Source organism: Manis pentadactyla, chromosome 13, assembly GCF_030020395.1.
Source record: "Manis pentadactyla isolate mManPen7 chromosome 13, mManPen7.hap1, whole genome shotgun sequence".
Taxonomy (NCBI): Eukaryota; Metazoa; Chordata; class Mammalia; order Pholidota; family Manidae; genus Manis; species Manis pentadactyla.
This window is the reverse complement of record NC_080031.1, coordinates 93058624-93080759: the sequence shown is the minus strand read 5'-3', so window position 1 is coordinate 93080759 and position 22136 is coordinate 93058624. Positions and strand designations below refer to the sequence as shown.

General features: G+C 36.7%; 1 protein-coding gene across 4 annotated transcripts; it reads left to right on the top strand.

Annotated features, from left to right (window-relative positions):
• The first annotated feature begins 649 nt into the window (after window positions 1-649).
• Window positions 650-21739, top strand: CLK4 (CDC like kinase 4). 4 transcript variants are annotated; one of them, XM_036927837.2, is made up of 14 exons: window positions 650-806; window positions 4885-5045; window positions 8335-8445; window positions 9538-9757; window positions 10846-10936; window positions 11275-11341; window positions 13888-14004; window positions 14087-14253; window positions 14449-14543; window positions 14794-14923; window positions 17462-17544; window positions 20105-20184; window positions 20900-20990; window positions 21073-21739. In XM_036927837.2, the coding sequence occupies exons 2-14, from the start codon at window positions 4885-4887 to the stop codon at window positions 21211-21213; spliced, it is 1554 nt and encodes a 517-aa protein (XP_036783732.1). In that variant the 5' UTR covers window positions 650-806; the 3' UTR covers window positions 21214-21739. The 4 variants fall into 4 exon arrangements, with proteins under 4 accessions (XP_036783732.1, XP_036783733.1, XP_036783735.1 ...); XM_036927838.2 differs by lacking the exon at window positions 8335-8445; XM_036927840.2 differs by lacking the exons at window positions 650-806; window positions 8335-8445 and adding an exon at window positions 5823-5895 and having other exon boundaries at window positions 4943-5039.
• The last annotated feature ends 397 nt before the right edge of the window (window positions 21740-22136 follow it).

Genomic DNA, 22136 nt, shown 5'->3' with positions numbered 1-22136 from the left:
GGAAAAATTTCGTTAGGGAGGCTTCCAGTTACGACACCTGTCCAGAAAGAAAGCAGGGAACCTAACAGAAAGAACCTTATAAGCAGTCAGTTGACACTTCATTTTTTGGGTTCTAATTAGAAGCACAACCCTTAAAGAGACTCGTAACCCTAAGGCGCTCTGTTTATCCAGCTCCATTTCAGACTGGAAGCTCCAAGCGGGCTGACTGCTCGTATCCTGTTCACGAGCCCAGGCCTGGCACAGGGCGAGTTTGGGGGTTTATGTACTGCGTGTTGGGTCTGTCTGGCGTCGAGGCCCCGGAAGAGATAGAGGGACAGCAAGCCAAAGCCACTTTGAGCGGGGCGCCAAAAACGGGGCCAGAGGTACCATGGCTAGAGCCGTGGGGGCCGTGATCAGAGTAACTTAACCTGAAGAAGCAGACATGTGCCACAGCCTTGGGGCAGGGCACAAGTGCTCCCTCTCGGAGTCACCCCGGTTCTCCCGGAACGAAGGCAACGTTTGAGGTACTCTTCGGCCAAACCAAGCCTCGGGGCGGGGCCTGCCTGGGTCGCGCAGCCGCAGAATGGAGGGCCGGGCTCGCCCCTGACGTCTCACGGTGCCCCGCCTCTTACTGGTACCTGCGGGAGCGCGCGAGGCTCTGTTACGCAGGCGCGTTCGCGCCGCGTAGGTGGTGCTAGAGGCCGCTTGGGGCGTTGTAGGGAGACGGCGCAGCAGCCTTTTTCTCGGGTGTATGTCGGAGCGATTGGAGAGAGAAGGGGGGGTTTTGGCGGCATTTCTCGGCCAAAGGGCCTCTTGCTTTTGCGGAGGTAAGGTTCCGGGCGGGGTGTGCGAGGCTGGGTGGTTTTTCCAGCCTTTTACGTCTCGAAGCCAGGTGTCGGAGAAACGACCGAAATCGGAGCCTCGGCGACTGGGGTTCCTGCGGGACACAGCTCCGCTGGCGGCCTTTAAAACTTAGAGTTGTTTTGGTGTCAGGGTAGATTTAAAGCGTTGGGGCGGGAAGGCCGCGCTTCTGCAGCTGGCCTCTGTCGGTGGGCCCTAGCCGCCAGCTTCGCGGCGGCGGAGGCCTCGGCTCATCCCCGCTGGTCCCGCCGGCCGGAGTGAGGCCCTGTCGGAGACCCGTGGAGAGCCTCCCCTGGGGCTGGTGTCGGGGGTGAAGCCCTGCTCTGGATGCCGTTTGTGGCCTTTGCAAAGGGAATGGCGGTGCGGTGGGGGTTACCGGAGTCAAACATCTGCCACTACAGGTGACTGCGCCGAGGGTCCTGGCTCGGTGCCTTGGGGGCGGGGAGGCGGGGGTGGGGCCCGGGCGTCCGAAGAGCTGCACTTTTGCGATCCCGGTGTTGGAATTTAGCTAGTGCTTGTGAGAAGTAGAAATATGGGGAGGTTCGTCCTTTGTGCGACACTTGTTTTTTCCTAAGGTGGAGCGTACCATTGTTGCAGCAGATCTGCATATCTCATGTACTTTTGCACCTTGTTATCCTTGATTACTATCCTTGAATGCTTATTTGATCCTTGGGAAACAGCCCTCCAAACCGACCAGGCCAGCCACCTGGTTTTGCTCTATTGGTAAGCTTGTATGATTGTGTGCCATAGGCTCACGCCCACAAGCTTCTTTTTTATCCGTTAAATGCAGATCTCCTGGACCCGTGTAATGGGAACTTTACACGGGTCTAGTCCTGTATTTTAAGTCTAGTCCTGTATTTTAAGCCATATATATAGCATAAAATTGGTGGATATTAAAGGGCAGTAGAGAATCAGATTTCTAAAAGGGATATAAACGTAAGAATCCACTGTGTCTGATACTTTTACTGAAAGCTATTTGCTGATTTGTAGAATCCTTTTTAGAGGTAGTGTAATAATTCTAGACGATTTTTCTTTTTTGTGTTTGCGAAGGAAAGAACTTTGCCGTAGAAGGCGGGTCTGAAGTCATCCTCTTTGCCTCCTGAGAAGATAATTATTAAGATTAGTATAGGAGAAAACTTCCTAGCAGCTGTACTAACTTTAAAGTAGTGAACTTGATTAGAGAAATACTTGGCTCTCCCAAGATGCTTATATTTTAGTATTTGCATATTGATAACTGATCACTGAGATTTTTGCGTTGTTAGAGGTGAGCTGCTTGTGGCAGACTGACAGAAGGAAAAAACAAAGCCAAAACAGACATATGTTTTGCAAAAACTGCATAATGATGGTCATAGTAACGAACCCTCAGTCATCAGATGTAATTTTGCTTGCTATGATTTAAGAACACTTAACCAAGCTGTTTTTAAAGTGTTCCTTATGTGGTTAAAATACAATTTAGATAATTGAAGTTAGGGGCAGAAGAATTCCACTAGAAATATATATACACACAAATACACACATAGTTCTATTTTTTATTTTTTTGCTGGTTTTTCTGATGGCCCTTTGCCTCAGGTTAATTTGTAGTGTCATTCATTTCAGTTTCCCATATTGAAGCGACTCTATATCAAACCAGAATGCTTGCTTACCAATTTCCAGTGAGAACCCTAACTGTTTTGGGATTTTTTGCTTGACCTGACCAATGCCTTCTCTTCCTTTTTTAAAGCAAGCTAAAAGAGTTTACCTTACCAGAAGGATGTTTAATGGGCATAGAATTAGAATCAGCAAGAGCAGTGAGTTCAAAGATGAGTATTTGTTGGCATCAGGCTCTGATGGCATGATACATACATTTTCTTATGGAATACCTCCCAAAGAACTGGAGCTGCTTCATTGCGAAGTCTTTTTTAAAATCTATATGAAATCATTTAGATTTTTACTTGAGTTTAGTCGTTTGGGCAAGCTGAAGGAGGTTAACTAAGCTGGTTTTGTTCCATTTTACCTTTTTCAGCTCTGCTGCTTAGGAAACTCACCTTGTTTGCTCAGCATTTTGGACACTACTGTTAGAAACTTTAACTGTTTTGTAAAAGAATTAAGATGGGGAGAGGCAATTAGGGATTACATTGTTAGAACACAGATCCTGAGCCTGGAAGGAACCTGTGCATTAGAGGTTATATGTAGATTGAGTAAGGGAATTTTCACCATTATCAGCTGATTTCACTGTAGTAGTATGCATCCTCATAGGTTAGTTTCTTCAGTCACCCCAGATGTACAACAAATATAACTTAAAGAATAACTGATTTAATTAGTAGTTTAAAACCTATACACGCTTATGTTACTCTACAAGAAGATATGTCAAAGAAATAATCAATCTTCCCATGTTTTCTTCCATCTGCTACTTTTATAGCTTTTCTTCTTCCTTCCTAATTATAACCCTTAAGTAGAATTCGTGCCTCATATCAAATTTACCGAGTATCATAATTCTTCCAAGTGGTAAAGATACCTCAAAACAAATGCTGGGCATAGAAGCCACAGGGCATAAATATGCAAAGAAATAAAAAGCTAACCATTTCAAACAATAAGGCTTCTCTCTCACTTACCAACTTTACATTTCCCTGTATGGCCCCGGAAGATGACTGGTTAGCCAGAGACGGTAAGATTCCTCAAGGGAGGAACAACCTAAGACTGGCACAGTTGCAGGGGGGCCATCAGGTGAGAAATTGGGGATCAACAGAGGTGATGCTTAGAACCTCACACCCCCTGTTTTGAGAGAAATCTTCTGCATCCATGGATGTTTTGTTGCCCTTGTCTAGCTTGGATTAACACATAGTCTACAGGCACACACCTGATCATCTACATTTGCCCTCTTACAGCACTAAACTATGTTTTCTACCTTTATCTTGCATCTACCTATCACTTCAGCATTTTATTAAATAATAATAATAATAAGGGAGAAATGTGGGATTCACATATAAATCAAGTATAAAAATCAAACGAATATTCATATTTGACCTGATTGTTTATAGTTCATAATGCGTGATGAAAACCGAAAGTTTCTGTGATGACTGCCCTTGCACTGTTCACCATGTAACTTATTCACTATGTAAGAACTTGTTCACCATGTAAGAACTTGTTCGGTATGCTTCAGAAGATTGGAGACTGTTGAGAATTAGGCTTGGGGTTGATTAATGATTGTGCATTGAGTACCCTATACAGAATTTTATTGTTGTTAACAACCATTTGATCAATAACTATGAGAGATGCCCTCTCGAAAAAAAAAGAATAACTGCAGGATGATCTGAAAATAAATTTGTTGGGTAGATAAAATAATTTTATATAATCCTTCAGTTTGTCTCTTGAGTACTGTGTTATACTCACCTCCTTTTTTTTTCCACCAAAGCTTGGAGTCATTCTGAGATTTAGCAAAAGGAACCCTGAAGTGTTTGAGAAAAAGAAGCTTCATTAATGGCCTTTACCTTTAAAACAAAGTCATCCCCTATATTTAGTATCTGTAATAGTTTCTCTGATTGGTTTATTTGTATTACAGTATTTTGCCAGAGCTGCGTGACACTTGTGATATTTCTCTTTAGCCCACATTTTGAAGTTAACATTTTTTTTAAGAAATCATATCAGTTTCATTAGGAGGCCAATAATCACTTACCATAAAAAGAAGGAGGTAAATTGAAATCAAAGTTAATAATTTCTAGCCAGATACTAAGCCTGAACCCTCACTCTTTTTTTTTTTTTAATTGGCAGTTGGGGGTTAGCTGAAGACCAGCATTAAGAATGTATTCAGAATAATTGAAAGAAAATGTAATAAGGTTTCAGTGTTGTTCATCATTTAACACAAGATCTTTATGCCACCTAACAATCATCTGACATACCAGTGAAATAGTGCCCCGTGCCTTGAGAAACGCTACCGACAAAAATTGAGAGCCTTTTTGTGTGACTACATGTGCTGGATGTTTATATTTAAATAATATTAATGTGTAATACCTTAAACATAACCATCTGTAACCTTCTCTACAACTCACATTCCATTCCTATTACCAGATGCGGCATTCCAAAAGAATTCACTGTCCTGACTGGTATAGCAGAGAAAGCTGGGGACATGAAAGCTACAGTGGAAGTCATAAACGGAAGAGGAAGTCCAACAGTAGTACACAAGAGAACAGACATTGTAAACCACATCACCAATTTAAAGTATCTGATTGGTAAATTGCTTTTGAACTAGTAGCATTTTAACACTAATAGTTGTGATGATGTGTTATTAGCTTATATAGCTTTCATGTGTCAGACTGTTTTTAATTCAGTCGAATACTTGCTTAGATTAATGAGTAACTGTTAAGGGTAGTGGTGCTGAGGCTACAGCTGTTCCTACCCTCATATATCTGTGTCTCTCTGGGAGTGGTGGGAGATAGTTGATTTGAGTCCCAGCTGCCAGTAATGTAGTAGGGAGATGAGACCCACAAAAAGTTAATAGTGACAGTATGACACCCAGTGAATGCCTTTAATGTGTGTGTGGGAGGGAGACGTGGATGTTGGGGTGGTCATTTAGGGTTCCATGAATGAGAGATAATGAAGGGCCAAGAATGTTAATCCAGATGGGGAAATGGCATGTGTTATTTGGGACTGTCAGAGTGTCTGGAGATGAGTCACTTACTATGTTCTGTAGGTTATATTTGTAGATAAAGCCAATAGATGTGTTCGGGATTTTAGAAGCTTGGTTACTGTAAGAATCATTCCTTTGCAGTAGCCAGTAATTTATTGAGCCAGAAAGGGTCTCAGTTAAATTTTCTGACATCCTGTGTCCTGTTTTATTGTATTCTTAATGGGTGTAAAATTTGGAGGTGATACATTTTTACAGAATTAAAGGAGTTGTAAAGTTCCTAAAATGATTTTAAAAAGGCTAGGTGAGATTTACTTTCATCCTGTCTTCCATGAATTTCTTTCTCTTTTGTTTTGTTGGTTGTGTGTTTTCTCCTTGTTTTGTACGGATGTTCCATTGAGACTGTTTGCCAGATTACTTTCTAAATTAGCTTGCTGGGGTTACTTTAAAAAACACTATGTAATTTTTTTTCTTTCTCCATGCAAAACAGATTTGTTTTGCAGGATAGTGATCTTGTTGGTAGTCAGTGCAGACTAATCATTCTCCATCATACACTCTCATGTCAGGGAAGAGGGAGGGTTTATGCCAGGATTTCAATGACCTGAGCTAATTAATGTATTATAGAAAAACCTCTGTGCCCTGTGAATAAATGCAAAATGTCTGTCAGCTTAACATCATAGTAGTAGTCATTTATAAGTTCATTATGCTTTATATATGTAGAAAGGAAGTGTGATTTGAGTGATGAACATTTCGTTCATGTTCATAATTAATTACATTAACAATACTGAGTCAGTCCAGTTAACCATGAGGCCAATTAACGTCTCTGACATTGGCACCAGAGTTGCCTGATGGTAGTTGCTCTCCATAATCTGGAATATTCTAATAGACTTTTTGAAGATTCAAAACTTTACAAAGAATGCAAAAAAGTATATTGGAGATAACCTTTTTAGGATGCTAGCCCCCCATTATTTGGATGTAAAGTTATTTCTAAGTATTTTTTCTTAAAAATGTCTTTGTATATAAGTCTGATTATTTCCTGAAAATAGATTCTAAGAAGGGACATTTTCAGTTTAAAGGATGTGAACTTTTTATAAGGCTCTTGCTACATATTCACACCTTTTTCTAGAAAGGTAGAATTTGTACCAAGTTATATTCCTATAACATGTTCCCTCATGCTGTGGCCAGTCTTGACTATTTTGAAATACCAAGAGTAGTGTTTTGTTTTAATACAAATTTTTAACTTTCTAGTGAATTTGTCCACTGTCATGTATTTATTAACCACTTGGACATTATTTTTGTGTTCTTAGCCTATTTGTTCTATTAAGGTGTATTTTTCTTACTGATTTATAAGAGCTTTTATTGTTTATCAGTTATTTTGCCTTTTTTCATACATACATTGCAAAGATTTGTCTTTTGGTAGCCTATGAATTGGTTTCCCTTCCGATAGCCTTAATTCTGGACAGTATATTAGGAAAACTGATGTGGCTTTAAAACACCACCTTTGTATATTGTGGTAAAAATCCTTAGATGTCTTCTTTTAACATGGAGTATCAAGTTTTAAGCCAATGATTCTCAAACTTTAGTGTGAATAGAATTACCTCAGAGGTATGTTTAAAACGTATATTACTAGATTTAGATTCAGTGAGTCTGACCTGGGGCCCAGGGATACTAATTCCCAATTTTGATATGTTGATAGACAGATTACCCTTTGAGAAACACCGTTTTAAACTCCTTAGCCTGGCACGTGAAATTTTGGGTGATCTCTTCCAGCTTATTTATTTGCCTGTGTTCCCCTGTGTGAAAATTACTCTTGCTGGGCTGTCTACTTAATGTTTCCTGAGTTCTATTTAAATAGCCATCTTGAAGCCATCATGGCTAAAAGTGCTCTATAAGTATAAGATGGTAGTACTCCATTCTTCTCCCTGGCATTTCTTCTGCCTTCTACTTTGTCCAAATCCTGACTTCCCATTAAAAATGTAATGCTTCCTTTCTTTTCTATGAAGTTTTCTAACCATTTAAAGCAGTTTGAGTTTTTTCCCTACTCTGTGACACTGAGCACTTTATGCAGCCTTTCACCATTTCCTGCATTGTTGATTTTTGCTTTATTTTTATGTGTGTAATCTCAAATAGTTCATCGTTTGTTGTCAAGGGTTCTGCCTTATATATATTTTTTATCTTCCATAGGACCTATATGGAAACGCCCATAGCCTCTTTATTCCTTGCTGGTTTGAAGAACTACAGTGAAATAGTCACTGGACATTCAGGGGATATTTTTAGAAATTAAATCAATCTGTTCCTCCTGTCCACTCTGTCCATGCCTTTGTAACTTTATAGACTTTGTTTATATAATCTCTAATCCTCAGTTGTTATAGGTAGAAGACGTCCTCATCTTTTTAGTTTATCCTCATGGTATAACTTCACCTCATGTTTATTATTCTATAGATTGTTCATGGATTATTGACGGCTCTAAATTTCATGCACTATTCCAGCTAAAGATTATTAGTGTTAGTTTTTTCTAATAGATTTTGGGCAGTTATGGGAAGGATGACTTACAGAATTAAACTGGCTGTCCTTAAGAGTATGGTAATTTCTGGCTTGATGTATTATAGATTATAGATCAGGTACCTGCCCAGATCCACAGTATTATGGTAATTTTCTCAGTTATTTCCCCAATGTTAGAACTTAAGACTGACACTGGGGGAAAGAAATGGGGGGTTCCGGCATCTTCCCATCCTGGGCTTGATGCCAGTCCTGTTGAATACCAGTTTGAGAAATGCTTCTTTATTTCTGCCTAAATCAGCCCCCTGGGAAAAAGGGTGACGGCATAATTTTGGGAAACAAAAGAGGTTGGTGAGGGCAATCTAGTCACTATCTGTTACTCCATTGCTTCTCAGGATTATTTTAGCTGATTTGTCTGACTGGGCAAGTGTCCCCTCTCTCCTTAAGTGCTCCATGTGCGTCCCTCTTGAAGCTTCGCACTTTGTTGAAGAGGACACTCATCCCAGGTAGAGAGCGGGATGGGAAACTGGGCCAGTTGAATGATGTCCTTTTCTTTTCATCAGATCAAGGCTACTTAACTGGGATCCTTTGACTTCCTGTAGTCCATGACCTCTCTGAAATACTTTGCCAAATTTTGTTCCTACATTTGTGCACTTTTTAGGGGGAGAGGTCCATGTCTTTTATCAGATTTTCAAGGGATCTGTAGAGTTGGAAGTTAAGCACTATGGCAACTAGGTGATGCTGTTTCCCATGTAGAAATCTTGTGTATTCTGCAAGCAGAAATGACAGGAAGTTAGAAATGCAAAGGGAAGTAGGGTGTGTGTCTATTGTAATCTGAGGCAAGCAATTGCAAGATTTTTTTCTCGTTTGAGGGAGATAATAGTTTAGATGTTTTTGGCACAGGAGGCGACCTTCAAAAGCTGCGTTGTCTACTTCTCAGAAATAACAGAAAGCTAGAAATACAAACGGGAGAGGAAATAAGTGATTTATGTAATAAAACTGTCCCATAGCAAATCATTTTCCTTCTAGGAATCTTAATTTTGTCATCTGTAAAATGAAAGGGCTGGAATACATTTAAGATTCTAGCTCTTCAGCACCTTTCATGAACAAAGTCTGTGTGCCAGGAATATCTGAAGTGCATTTACATTAAAAGAGAAAGTAATCCTGTTTTTGCCGGCCTCTGATTGCTTGTGGCTTTACGGGGAAAGTAAGAAAGCTTAGTCACAGATGAATATATCATAAGACAAAATGAACTTCAGAAGAGCAATTTTGTGAAGTTTTGGTTTTAACTTTGTCCAGAAGGTACAGCGACATTTAATCAAGTAAACATAATTGAATGATTTGACTCAAACTTTCTTTTTTCCTTGATGTGAGGTTCTTGACAGCAATCTATGCAACAGAGAAATATGAACTCATTTACTCTTTGGTTAAAGTAAAATTATTTTTTAAGTTTTGTGAGATAAGTGTAAATTATAATTCATTAATTTAAATTTTTTTCTTAAGTTAGCTGTTTAAACCAGGAATTGATGAGAGAATGTTTTGCACTTCATTATTTGAGAACGAGGAGAATAATTTGAAATGCTTTAATGTGTTTGCAGTCATTATTTAGAAGCAAGGTCCTTGAATGAGGGAGAATATCAGGATCGGAGGTACATTGAAGAATACAGAAATGACAACTGTGAAGGATATATTCATAGACATTATCACAGAGACTTTGAAAATTATCGAATCCACTGCAGTAAATCTTCAGTCCATAGCAGGAGAAGCAGTCCTAAAAGGAAGCGTAATAGACACTGTTCAAGTCATCAGTCACGTTCGGTATGATTGACTATATTTTTCTTTTGGGTGGATACTTATTTGTATGTAAAAGCTCTTAATGAGCCAATAAATTTGGAAAAGTTTATATGTAATACTATTTGGATATATTATAATTGTGTTTATATTATTTGAATCCTTAAAGGAAACCTCCAAATTCTCATAACTGATCTTTATTTATTAGCTAGCCTTCATTTGCCCACATTTACTTGTTTTCTGCAGTCCAGACCATGAATTCCTTGATTTTAAAACCGAAAATAATTTTTATGTTTTGTAATATAACCTTATGAAATGATGAGGCACCCATCTTTTCGTTTTTCTTAAACATTTTTTTACTTAAAAAGAACCCCTTTCCTGATACTTGGAAACAAATCCTGAAAGTTGCACTGGTAGATAATTAAATGTTGTTATCCTGTATATAACACAGTCCCAAAGCACAGTGCATCATTGCTCTACAGTTCCGTTGAAGTTTGGAAAATGGGTGCTGAATGGAAAATAGTCAAAAAGCCTGCCCTGTATTTACACTTAGGTATCTTCACCTGTTTGATCAGTAAACTTTGAATTACTGTTTTTCTCCCTGAGTTTTCTTCAGTAGAACTAGCTTTGATTAGATTGAACATTGAAGAAAACTAGCCTTTGTTTTTCCCCTTTTATTTTAGTCATGTATATTTAAGAATATTGCTAAATAATTTCAACTAATCTTGACATTTTAAAACATTTTTTGGACAAATTAGACATCTCGATTCACAGCATATGCTACCAAGAGACTAGATCATGACATTGAATTCTTTAAATTTCAGACTTCTATTAAATCAGTATTTTAAAGAGACAATTGTGTTGTTTTCTATTGCCACTTGAAGTATCTTATCTGAAAATCTGTTCCTTGCCATGTTTTTCTTCTGTAACATAAACTGTGCCCTGTGAATTTCTGGGGACTGAATTTGAAATTGCTCCTGCCAACTGTTCGTGGCCTGGTGCTTATCTGAATGCCTGAATATCTCCCCGCTGAATGAATTGCGTATTCTGCCCTGAATTCACTCTGATATGTTGATTGACTGGATGATCTTGGTGCCGCCCACTTGCCGTTCCAGAAGAGCCACCGAAGGAAAAGATCCAGGAGTATAGAGGATGATGAGGAGGGTCACCTGATCTGTCAAAGTGGAGACGTTCTAAGAGCAAGATGTATAGAATATTTTTCAACACTTTTAACTTGTCAGCGGGGGGCTAAAGAACTCTTCATTGCTTTTTTGTTTTGTTTTTTGTGGGTTTGTTTGTTGTTCTTTTGTATTTCTTCTTTTCTGTAGAATTTAAATATTTCTAAAGTTCCAAAATAATCAGTGGAATTTGAGATTAGAGCAAAAAAAAATAGCTCTATCTAATTGTTTTTGAAGCAGCTGAAAATAATTTGAGTGCTTTGATAGAGATTGTTTGAAAATATTCCACACTTAAATATTCATTGTTTGAATAACTACATAATTTGTACTCAGGTACTTATACCTCTTTCTCTCCCCTCACTTTAGATGAAATCGTGGACACTTTGGGTGAAGGGGCCTTTGGCAAAGTTGTAGAGTGCATTGATCATGTCATGTAAGTTTTTTTTTTTTTTGAACATTCAGATATTTGATGGATCCATAATTTAGATGGAATGGTATTTTTAAGTGGTAGTCACATGTTCTCCTAAAAGTTACAAATATTCAGAATTTCTTAAACAATATGATATATTTACCTTGAGTGTGTTATTTTGATCACGGACACTGACAAATTCTGTATGATGGAGTTCATTGAAATTAAAGTGGATGTTAAAGTGAAGGAATTTCCCAGAACTTAGAACTTTCTAAGAAGTTAGGAGTGCTTTACTTTTGAATTCCATAGACAGTAAATCATGTCTAATCTTGGTTCAAAAACCTTTATTCCCAAAGGATAATATTTGCAAGATAGAGTTAGCTTCTTAAACTACAAAGAAATTCTCCTTAAAGCCTACATAATGAAGTCTAAATTCTTTGTTAAGTTTTACTAAACCCTTTGTGATCTGATCCTCTCTGCCTCATTTTAACATTTTCCTCCAGGAACTCTCTTTTGTTGTTGGTAAACTTTTTTTAAGTGAACCTCTTAAGAACAGTTTACTGAAACCGCACATTTCTAAATTGGCATCTCAATTTTTTCATCATAAAATAGTTGAGAAGTATGTAATTTTCAGCTTATTATAGATGTTAATTTAAAAGAAAAACAAAAAACCTCCCTCTCTTTGAATATGTTTGAGGGAATCTAAATACTATAGCAGCTCAGCACCTACCATTATCCTTGAACAAACTCTGCTTGAATGGTTATATATATGTTTTGTCTTTTAACTTATTTTCATTCCACTTTTCATAAAGATTGTCATGCTAAGGATCTTATATCACCCTATCTTCTCTGCAACAAAAATTGAACTTAAAGTAAAATCTTGAAATATTTTGAAGTATTTTACTATTACTAAAATGTTACTATTTTATAGTATTTGCTTTATTATTCTCTCTACATACATACATATGTCATATTTTCAAATTTTTGCATCTAATCTACAGAACTTACTCAGATTTCACCAGTAGTTCCATTTATGTCCTCTTATAATTTCTAGAGATTCCAAGACACTGAGTATTTGAGATTTTATAATTAATAATATTGAATTGATCAAGTACAAATCTATAAGGAATTTTGATACTTAATAGACCTAAAACATAAAATTAATTGGAAATACATCTTTTATTGGGTTGGTTGGGGCTTTTAAAAAATGTGTATATATATCCATAAATAAATACATCTAAGATGTTTTGTCATTAAGTTTGTTTCCGTTTTTCTTTTTTTAAAATTGCGTTGTAGTTGACATAATAACACTGAGTTTAAGGCATATAACAGTTGGTTTGATACATTTTTATGTTGTAGTATGATTCCTGTGTTAGCATTAGCTAACCCTTTTTTCCATTTTTCATTGTAGCTGTAGGCACTGAGAAAACTTGGTCATATAATTAAGTAGATGAGACTAGAAGGAGTTCTGTCGTAGCAATTTTATAGCAGTTCTTTTTAAGTCTTGTGATATATGCCAAACATCATAGATTATCATCAAAACATTTTTTTAGTGATTTATCAGCCCACAGCTTCATTGGGGCCTTGTTGAACACAATGAATTGGAAGTCACCGTACTTGGAAAGAGGTTTGCTATCAGCCATGAGAAAAATTCCTTTGCCTCAAGGATATTTTTTACAGCCTAGGACACATAATACACTAATGAGGTGTGAATGAGGTTTTCATTCCTTCTGTAAGACAGAAGGATCATAGTAAAAAAGAAGGATGTGAATGCTGGCTCTTGAGGAAGACAGTAGAAAAAGGACAAAAGGAAGTGGAGATTTGGAAATCATTTCCTCAGGATATTCACAGCTCTGTACTTTTTTAGGAAGTCTTGACAAAGGCCCCAACCTTAAGCTCACTGCCTTCCTTACACTGTAGCTGTTTCTACCTACTTGCATCAGTGAATGTGCTGCGCATTTTCTTGGCTTCATGACTTATTGATGGTGTCCCCTTGCCTGACCATTCCCTTTTTCTTCCAAATCTGACAAACCGATAGCTGTCTTACAGGGCTCAGTTGTGTGTCACCTCTTTCTTCTCTGAAGAAGTTTATGTTCCCCTAACCCCTGTTGTTAGGCTTTCCCAGCTCTCTGTAGTACCTCATACAAGCACTTCTAACCTTGTGGTAAGTTACTCACATCTGCTCCATTAGACAGTGAGGTACGTAGGGAAAAGCTGTCTTTCCTCACTAGCACCTATGCACTATCTGGCAGAGTGGGTCTGTCCTGGTGAATGAGCAAATGCTTTCAGCCGTAGTATATTCTGTTTGAGGTTTATTTTTATCTTAACTTTTTTATAAAATCTAAGTGAATTAAAAATTCTGGAAACAAACATTATAATTTGTAAGTTTTAAGGGAATCATTGCTCCATATAAAAATGTTATGTGGAATCTGATATACTATGTCCTGAAAGATTATTAGGAAAAAAATAGCATAGAGTAATTGGTACTCAGTAAGATTATGCTTTGGAGGATAAATGTCTTCATCCTGCTTCTGTACATTTACTGTTTTCTTCTTAATTTTGTTTTTAAGGAATGGCATGCGTGTAGCAGTAAAAATCATAAAAAATGTAGGTCGATACCGTGAAGCAGCTCGTTCAGAGATCCAAGTATTGGAGCACTTAAATAGTACTGATCCCAATAGTATCTTGTAAGTAAAAACTTTAACTGTAATCCATCATATTACATGAAATAATATGTGAACTGAATTACTTTATTTTGATCTATTTTAGCTGCTGTGTCCAGATGCTAGAATGGTTTGATCATCATGGTCATGTTTGTATTGTCTTTGAACTGCTGGGACTTAGTACCTATGATTTCATTAAAGAAAATAGCTTTCTGCCCTTCCAGATTGACCACATCAGGCAGATGGCATATCAGATCTGCCAGTCAATAAATTGTAAGTATACTTGATAAATCTTTAAACACCAGAGAACCAAAGTTTTTATTATACAAACAACATACCACAACACTGACTTAAAACACACATATTACATGTATTAATGAAACCCGTGTCCACTACTAAGTCTCCCTTCCCTCCAGTACAGATTAAATTTGTAAGTGAAACTAATAATGTCTTTTTATTCTCTTGTAGTTTTGCATCATAATAAATTAACTCATACAGATCTAAAGCCTGAAAATATTTTATTTGTGCAGTCTGACTATGTAGTCAAATATAATTCTAAAATGGTAAGTTAAAACTTGTTTTAATTTTGATGGTGGTCTTTAAAATTAAATTTAGCTTGGTGATGCTTAAATGAGAAATTTCACTTCTGAGGCTCATTACATCCTGATGTTTAACGCAAAAAGGATATAATCTTTTGCCTTATGGGATAATGTTGAAAATCAAAAAGATAATTCATCTGCAAGCTTTTTGGATAGTGCTATAAAATATCTCTTATCTTTATTGATCTCCATGTTTACTCAAATGTATTTCTAGAAACGTGATGAACGCACTTTGAAAAACACAGATATCAAAGTTGTTGACTTTGGAAGTGCAACATACGATGACGAACATCATAGTACTTTGGTGTCTACACGGCATTACAGAGCTCCAGAGGTCATTTTGGGTCAGTAGCCTCTTCCTGATAATTGTAATTGAAAATATTTTTGTTCTCCACTTCTTTTATTAGGGGTCAGGTGGGGGAGATGGGTGTGTTTTTCTTAGCAGTATACAGAAAATGCTTTCTGTTTTCATAAAAATTGCCTGTATGTTGCTATAAATATATTACCTGAGTGGGAAAAATGTGATACCTTCTAAAGATATTCTAGGTGGTGGTGATTTTTGAACAAGTTAGTGAGATCATACTCAACAAGCTCTATTGGCTAAGTCAATGGTGTGATTTTGGAGTAATGTGGATACCTATTTTCATCACAAAAGCGTGATGAAAAAATGCTACAGGTTTGGTTGTTAAGATATCTAGATACGGTTGGAAGGAACTCGAGAAGAGAGGCTAGTCAAAGCGGAGAGCTTTAATAACCTTTGACATGAGAAAGGCTGGAAAAGAAAATGAGTTAAGGTGTAGAGTTTTGAAATCAGAGGGGACTCAGTAAAGGAATATGCATTTTTTTTAGAGATCAGGTCCTATTAAGAAAGCAGGGAAGTCAGAGGTGAGCTTGAGGGCTTAGGAAAAGTTCAGAGCAGGTGCTATTAGGAGATAGTTAAATGAAATAAGCTTGGTAGTTCAGAATAAGAATGTGAAAGCAAACTAATGATGAGGATTGGTTACGTGGGAAGGAAATTAAGCATATTACACAGTGCTGGTCAACAGAATTTTTCACAGTGTTGGAAATAGCTTGTATCTGCACTGTCCAAAATGGTAGACATTATCTACATGTGGGATACTGTGTACTTACAATGAGGCTAATGTGACTGAGGAACTGAATTTTGAACTTAATATCATTTACATTTTAGACTTAAGTAGCTGCTTGGGGCTAGCGGCAACCACATTGGAACACAGGTTTAGACCTTACCTTTGAAGTGGATGATAGGATTTTTGCGTAGTGTTGTTGGAGAGGAGCTGCTATATTACAGTACTTTAGAAGGAGTGTGTTGTGGTTGAGGACTGAAGGCTACAATGGAGGGTCAAAGAAAGTGTGAGAAGAGTTGTGGACAGAAGTATTTTCAGAGCATAAACTTTCTCCGGTGTTTTACCCATTTCAAGATGCAAATTTTTCCCCACATTTTAACTTATATGAGAACATAACAAAGTAATTGGCATTTCTTTCTTTGTTAACTGATATATAAAACAGTGGTATTATCTTAGTTAATAGCCTTCTAGGTTGGGCAAAATATAGTAATTCTTAGTAATAACGCAGTTCTGAGTGTGGCTGGGCTAGATAGTTGATAAAAATCCAAAATTGGGGTTATTGGCCTTGAGGACATGGGGACATTAGAAGGGTCCTGTATGTGTTTGTGGAGTATTAATCCTGAGGATTAAGGCAGAATTAGATGGAGAGGAAGATGTCCTGTACTACATACAGTTGAGGAGGGCCCCATCTTGGCTATTGGTAATGAACAGAGTTGGGAGAGGTGGAGAGAATTCCAAGGAGTATAAGGGCTTGACTCATCAGAATGTGGTGCTTTGGGGTGGTGTGCTGCAGACGATTGCAGTCACCTGGGAAAGAGCTGGACTGGGAGGTAGGAGTGGCTAGAAAAGAAAACTTGCATCTTAAGTCCAAGTGCTATTATTTGGAGAGATATAGAATTATCCATTTATTCAAGTGTATAGACACTTAGATTTGACAAAATGGCTAAATCATAATCAAATCCCTTGAATATATGGTTTCTTCCTTTTTCTTTATTCAGTGGTATTACTGAAAGCAATTGAAATATCTTTTAAAGTAGGTTTTATACATTTATACATTATTATTTTACTAAATATTTTATCTTTAAAAGATCTTGTATGGCTTAGTTTCTTTTTTCCAATTAATTAGAGCCTTAAGGCTAGATATTTTATTCTTCTTGAATAGTATCGCCATTAAGAATTCTGAAGGAGAAAGTACATATAATCACATAGACAGCCTGAAAGTACATACATAGATACCTCTTTGTGAACTTTAAATGGCTCTTTAATTCGGTTTATAGATGAAACTGCTCAAAATATCCATTATTATTCTTATATAATTTATGTAAAACTAGTATTTGTTTTAATAGAAGAGATGAATTCTTGCATCAAGCTGATGATAGTTGATAAGTGGTTAGTAATTACATCCAGAGGATAGTTGTTGACTTATATTTGCACTAATAAAATGTAAAATTTCCTGCAACAACCATGAAATGGCTGTAACAGTGCCCTGCATTGTATGAGCGGTTCAGACACTATGGAATATTTGTACAGTTGTAGTTATACTTTGAAAGTATTTACTAGTCCCTCTTTGACATAAAATGCTCCATCCCACAGGTTAAAATACTGTAAGTTGATGTAAGGATGTTGTGGAGGACTATGAGAGCCTATTGAGTATATATAAAACTGAAAATGTAAACCCCAAGTTTGCTGTCATATTCTCCCAAATAGGCTAGGTAAAGAAAGCAGCCGTATAGGGAAGGATTTAGTATATTGGCAAATAAAATTGTTGCATTATAAAATGTTTTTGTTTTTACTTAGCTTTAGGTTGGTCTCAGCCTTGCGATGTTTGGAGCATAGGTTGCATTCTTATTGAATATTACCTTGGTTTCACAGTCTTCCAGGTATGTTTTAGTAAATAGAATTTAATAATTCATAATGAATTTTAAATATTAAAGACAATGTTAAAATTTTGACTCCTGTATTGAAAAGTTGGCTGTAGTCTCATTATTCTTAAGATTAAAACTTGTGTATGCAAAAATGGTCATCGTTCTCCTAAAGCATAGTTTAATGAAGTGCTACTCTTAACAGTCATAGTTCATTTTGCATGTGAGTAGAGTATTTAACACATGGTTCATACTGTCTCATGTTTCCTTTTTATTAGGGAGCTCCTTCATAAATTTACATTAGTGTTACTGTGACCAATTCTAATTCTGTTCTGGTTATGTTGACTATCAATTATGGTCATGAACAAGTCATTCGCTCCTTTTTATAAAAGAATTCATGAACAGTAAGTTGTATTTAGTTTTAAAGATTAATCATCTGTGATATACTAGGCACTAAGTATATAAAGATGAAAAGACAACATCTCTGTCCTCAAGGAATTCATGCAAAAAAGATAGACTATTAGAAGTATAATGTCATAATTGCTGTAATGGAAAAATGTAGACAGTGTAATGGGAACCCAGGAAAGGTAAACACTTAAATTTCCTTAGAGAAGGTGTCACTGAGGAGGTAGAGAGTTAAAGCCAACGCTAGGAGGAGGATAGAAGTTTGTCAGAAAACTAGAGAGTGTGGTGCCCTGTCAGGAAAAAGAAATTGTATCCAAAAGTGGGTAGAGGTGTAAAGGAACATACTCTAGTCAGGGAAGAATAAATAGTACTTTCAGACTATCCTGCATAAATGGGAAAATGATAATAGGCAAGGACTGATTCCTAATGGACTTGCGTGCTGTAGAAAGGTGTTTCTTTTATCCTAGAAGTCAGTGATACCCGAAATGTAATCTGATCAGAATGAAAATGATTTTGTAGGGTTGCCATCTGGCCTTTATTTAGAAATTATCCCTTCTGTGTTTTTGGTATTAAATGTCCCTTGTATGAAATGATCATTATAATTATTGGTAATTGGCTTTTTAAATAAAAGTCCTTACTTGGCAAAACAAAAGTAGGAAACCTTATTTAGGTCTCCACTTTTTTCTGTCAGTATTTTACTTACATCTGAAATTAAAAGTCTTGAAAACTTCAGGTGGTGGCAACCACTGAACTGTAAGGGTTGTGATGTGATCAAGGTGTTGTGTTCTGTTCTGCGGTTGTGCTGTGGGGTAGCAAGTTTGGGAGGTACTGGCTTACAATGTTGAGGTTGATTTGAAGTTAGGGCATGCAGGACTGGGGGTGGGGTCAGGAAGCTGGTGAGTTAAGAGGCACTAGGGTGGCTGTTGCAGAATGTGTGTGTTCACTGCTTGTGGGGCATCTCACTGGGCTGCTCCTGTGTTTAATCTGAAGAGATCCTGTTAAAAGGACTGAGTTTATAGACAAGTTTGATACCTAGAACCATGGTTGCCAGTCAGTTCCAGTAAGCGGTGTCTGGTTTTGTCGTGGTGAGCTGTAAGTCTTGAGCAAAGTGTGTGCTCTTCATTTTGTCACTTAAAATAGATGCTTCAAATGATTTGTGATTATAAAATCACTCTAAGGCCTTAAGTGAAGTGAGATTATTAACATTGGTTTGAGGTATGGTTTACATTTGAATTCTACCCTCCAAAAATACTCTTCAACTAAGGAACTTTTTAAAAATGTGGAACTAGTATTAGTTATTCCTGTCATGAACTAAGGGCTTAATGTTTTAAAAGTAACACGCTAGGCACTGTAGTTGATAAATTTTAAAAAGCATTACATACAACCTCTGCTCTCCAGAACCAGGGGTTGGCAAACTTTTCCTCCCTGATGCCTGCTTTAAAAACAAGAAAAAGAATATACAACAGAACGTTTGTGACCAGCCAGGCCTAAAAGTTACTGTCTAGCCATTTACAGAAGAAGTTTGCCAGCCTTGCTCTAGGTTATTATTTCATCTCTAAGTGTGACAGTTTTCTCTATTCTACTTTAGCCAAAACTCTATTACTTATATAATTTAAGAATGTGAGTTTTGACTTGTGGTCATAGCTTAACTTTCCTCATTTTTGAGCTGTGTGACCTTGAGCTAATATTTTAACCTGTTTGAAACTCAAATTCCCACACACCTAGCTCAGGATTGTTGTGAGAATTACTGGGACTGTATTTTTATTAGTACATATTAATATGTTGCTATTCACTGAGCAGTGGAAAATTAATTTGGGTAAGCACCTGATTATATGAGGAGACAGTTTTTCTGGTGATCTTGCCCCAGTCACTCCTCAGTTAAATAGTGCAAGAAATACAAATAAATAAGGGAATTGTTTGGTTTTACATTAAGCAGATTATGTGGCATCTGCTATACAGAGCCATAATCCATTTCAGAAAGACTAATTTTAATGGGCTTGCAGCAGATAATTGAGTTTGTTCAGTATGGTTCCATCTTGGAGGTAGAATATAATGTAAATTGTGCAGATGTCTAATCTAATCCTTTATGTGAACACCATTTTCTTGTGTTTTCCTTTATTGTGCATATAGGGAAATGGAAAGTACTAAATTTCTTTTTCCTGTGTTTTTCTAGACTCATGATAGTAAAGAACACCTAGCAATGATGGAACGAATATTAGGACCCATTCCAACCCACATGATTCAGAAAACAAGGTATGCTTTAAGGTTAGAGCCCTTTGGTTGGGTATATGCCATGGTCTATAGTCAAACTACAGAAAAAACCCAAGTTTGTTGTTACTGCTTGTTCCGAGGACTGCAGATTTAGAGGGTTTTTTTTTTCATAATAGCAAGTTTTAAAAAGCAATGCAATATTTACCTGTGATTGACTATAAACAAAGTGGTATTTAGTTTTTACACTCAGGTTAACCTTTGCATAAATGTTTTCCTAAGGTGATGTAAAAATAATACATAGTATAGTAAAAAGAGCTTGTTTCTGTATCAAATCGAAGTTTGATTTTCATACTATTGCTAACTGGCTGCATGTCTTTGGACAAGATACTACAGTAGTTTCTAAACATAGCTTCACCACAACACCCCAGGAGATTTCCAGCCCCATTCCAGATCTCGTAAAGTCAGAATCGACAGTAATGGATCTAGGTTCCTCTACTTTTAAAGCTGGCATTTTCCCATATGTATTATTTGGGAATAGCTTAGGTTGGATGCTAAAACCTCAGATAGTGCAAGATTAATAAGGAAGGTATTATGGGAAGTGTCTGATACACAGTTGTTGGCTAGGATTTTTAAAAATCATATGCATGTGTGTATGTATATGGGTAGAGATGCTTATACTTGCATCTGTCCAGTGGGGACAGGGTAAATGTGTGGATCTTTTGTTACTTTCACTAATCCAGACATATTTTTCCTGTAGAAAATGCAAGTATTTTCACCATAACCAGCTAGATTGGGACGAACATAGTTCTGCTGGTAGATATGTTAGGAGACGCTGCAAACCATTAAAGGTAAAAGAAAAAAGATGAAATGTTTAAAAATGTTTTAACTATTTTTAAATACTTTTCTTAAACAAAAACTTTTTCCCCCCAGGAATTTATGCTTTGTCATGATGAAGAACATGAGAAACTGTTTGACCTGGTTCGAAGAATGCTGGAGTATGATCCAGTGAAAAGAATCACCTTGGATGATGCTTTGCAGCATCCTTTCTTTGACTTATTAAAAATCAAGTGAAATGGAAATCTGTGGTCTTACTATATACTTCTCTAGAAGAGATTCCTTAAGACTGTGTCAGTCAACTCTAAACATTGTTATTTTTGTAAACATTAAATTATTTTGTACAGTTAAGTGTAAATACTGTATATTTTGTATCAGCATAATTATCTTGTTAAGCAAGTATGGTCTTAATAATGAATGAAATATAAAAGTTAAAATTAGTTTTCCTTTTTGAGATTAATTACCATTTTTAAAGACCTTTGGAATATCCTTTTGTGTCCAGTGATGTGATTGATCTTGTCTTTTTTGTACATGGAAGTCAACTCTTTGAAGTGATTTTTTGAGTAAAAGGATATCTTGACTACTTTACTCTTAATGTTTATTCTTTATATACCTCAAATTCAGAACTTTTCTTAACTTTAAAAGTTTTTCTGTAATTGTTGAACCAGGTAATAAGTATTAACTATAGGCAGGTATTGGAAACCAAAACCCATAGGCAATGTTTACTGTTGGAATTTCATTAAATTTTAAATATTGTGTTCTATCTCACTGGGTCATGTCAGTGGTGGTAAAGTAGCATTCATGGAAAGGCATCCAGTTTGTCCATTGTGACAGGTTGTTTAATAAAACCACATACACACTTCATTTAAGATTAATGTCTAACTGAAAAATCAGCTTGGAAAGTCCTGTTTCCAAGAGCTATTTAATGAGTCACAAACACAGGAATTAAAATTTTATAGGATTTAAACCTGATGAGGTTTTAATTTTTAATGCAAGTCTTGAGGAGTCTTGAAATTGGCTAACATATTCCCTTATCAAATGAGGTAAATATTCAAACCTCAGCCTATGAGAATTAAGGCTATTAAGCATTTATATTTGTGTTAATCTTAATTGGAGCAAAAGAATGATTTGATTGGGAAGATTTAGGGAAGAAACCTCTG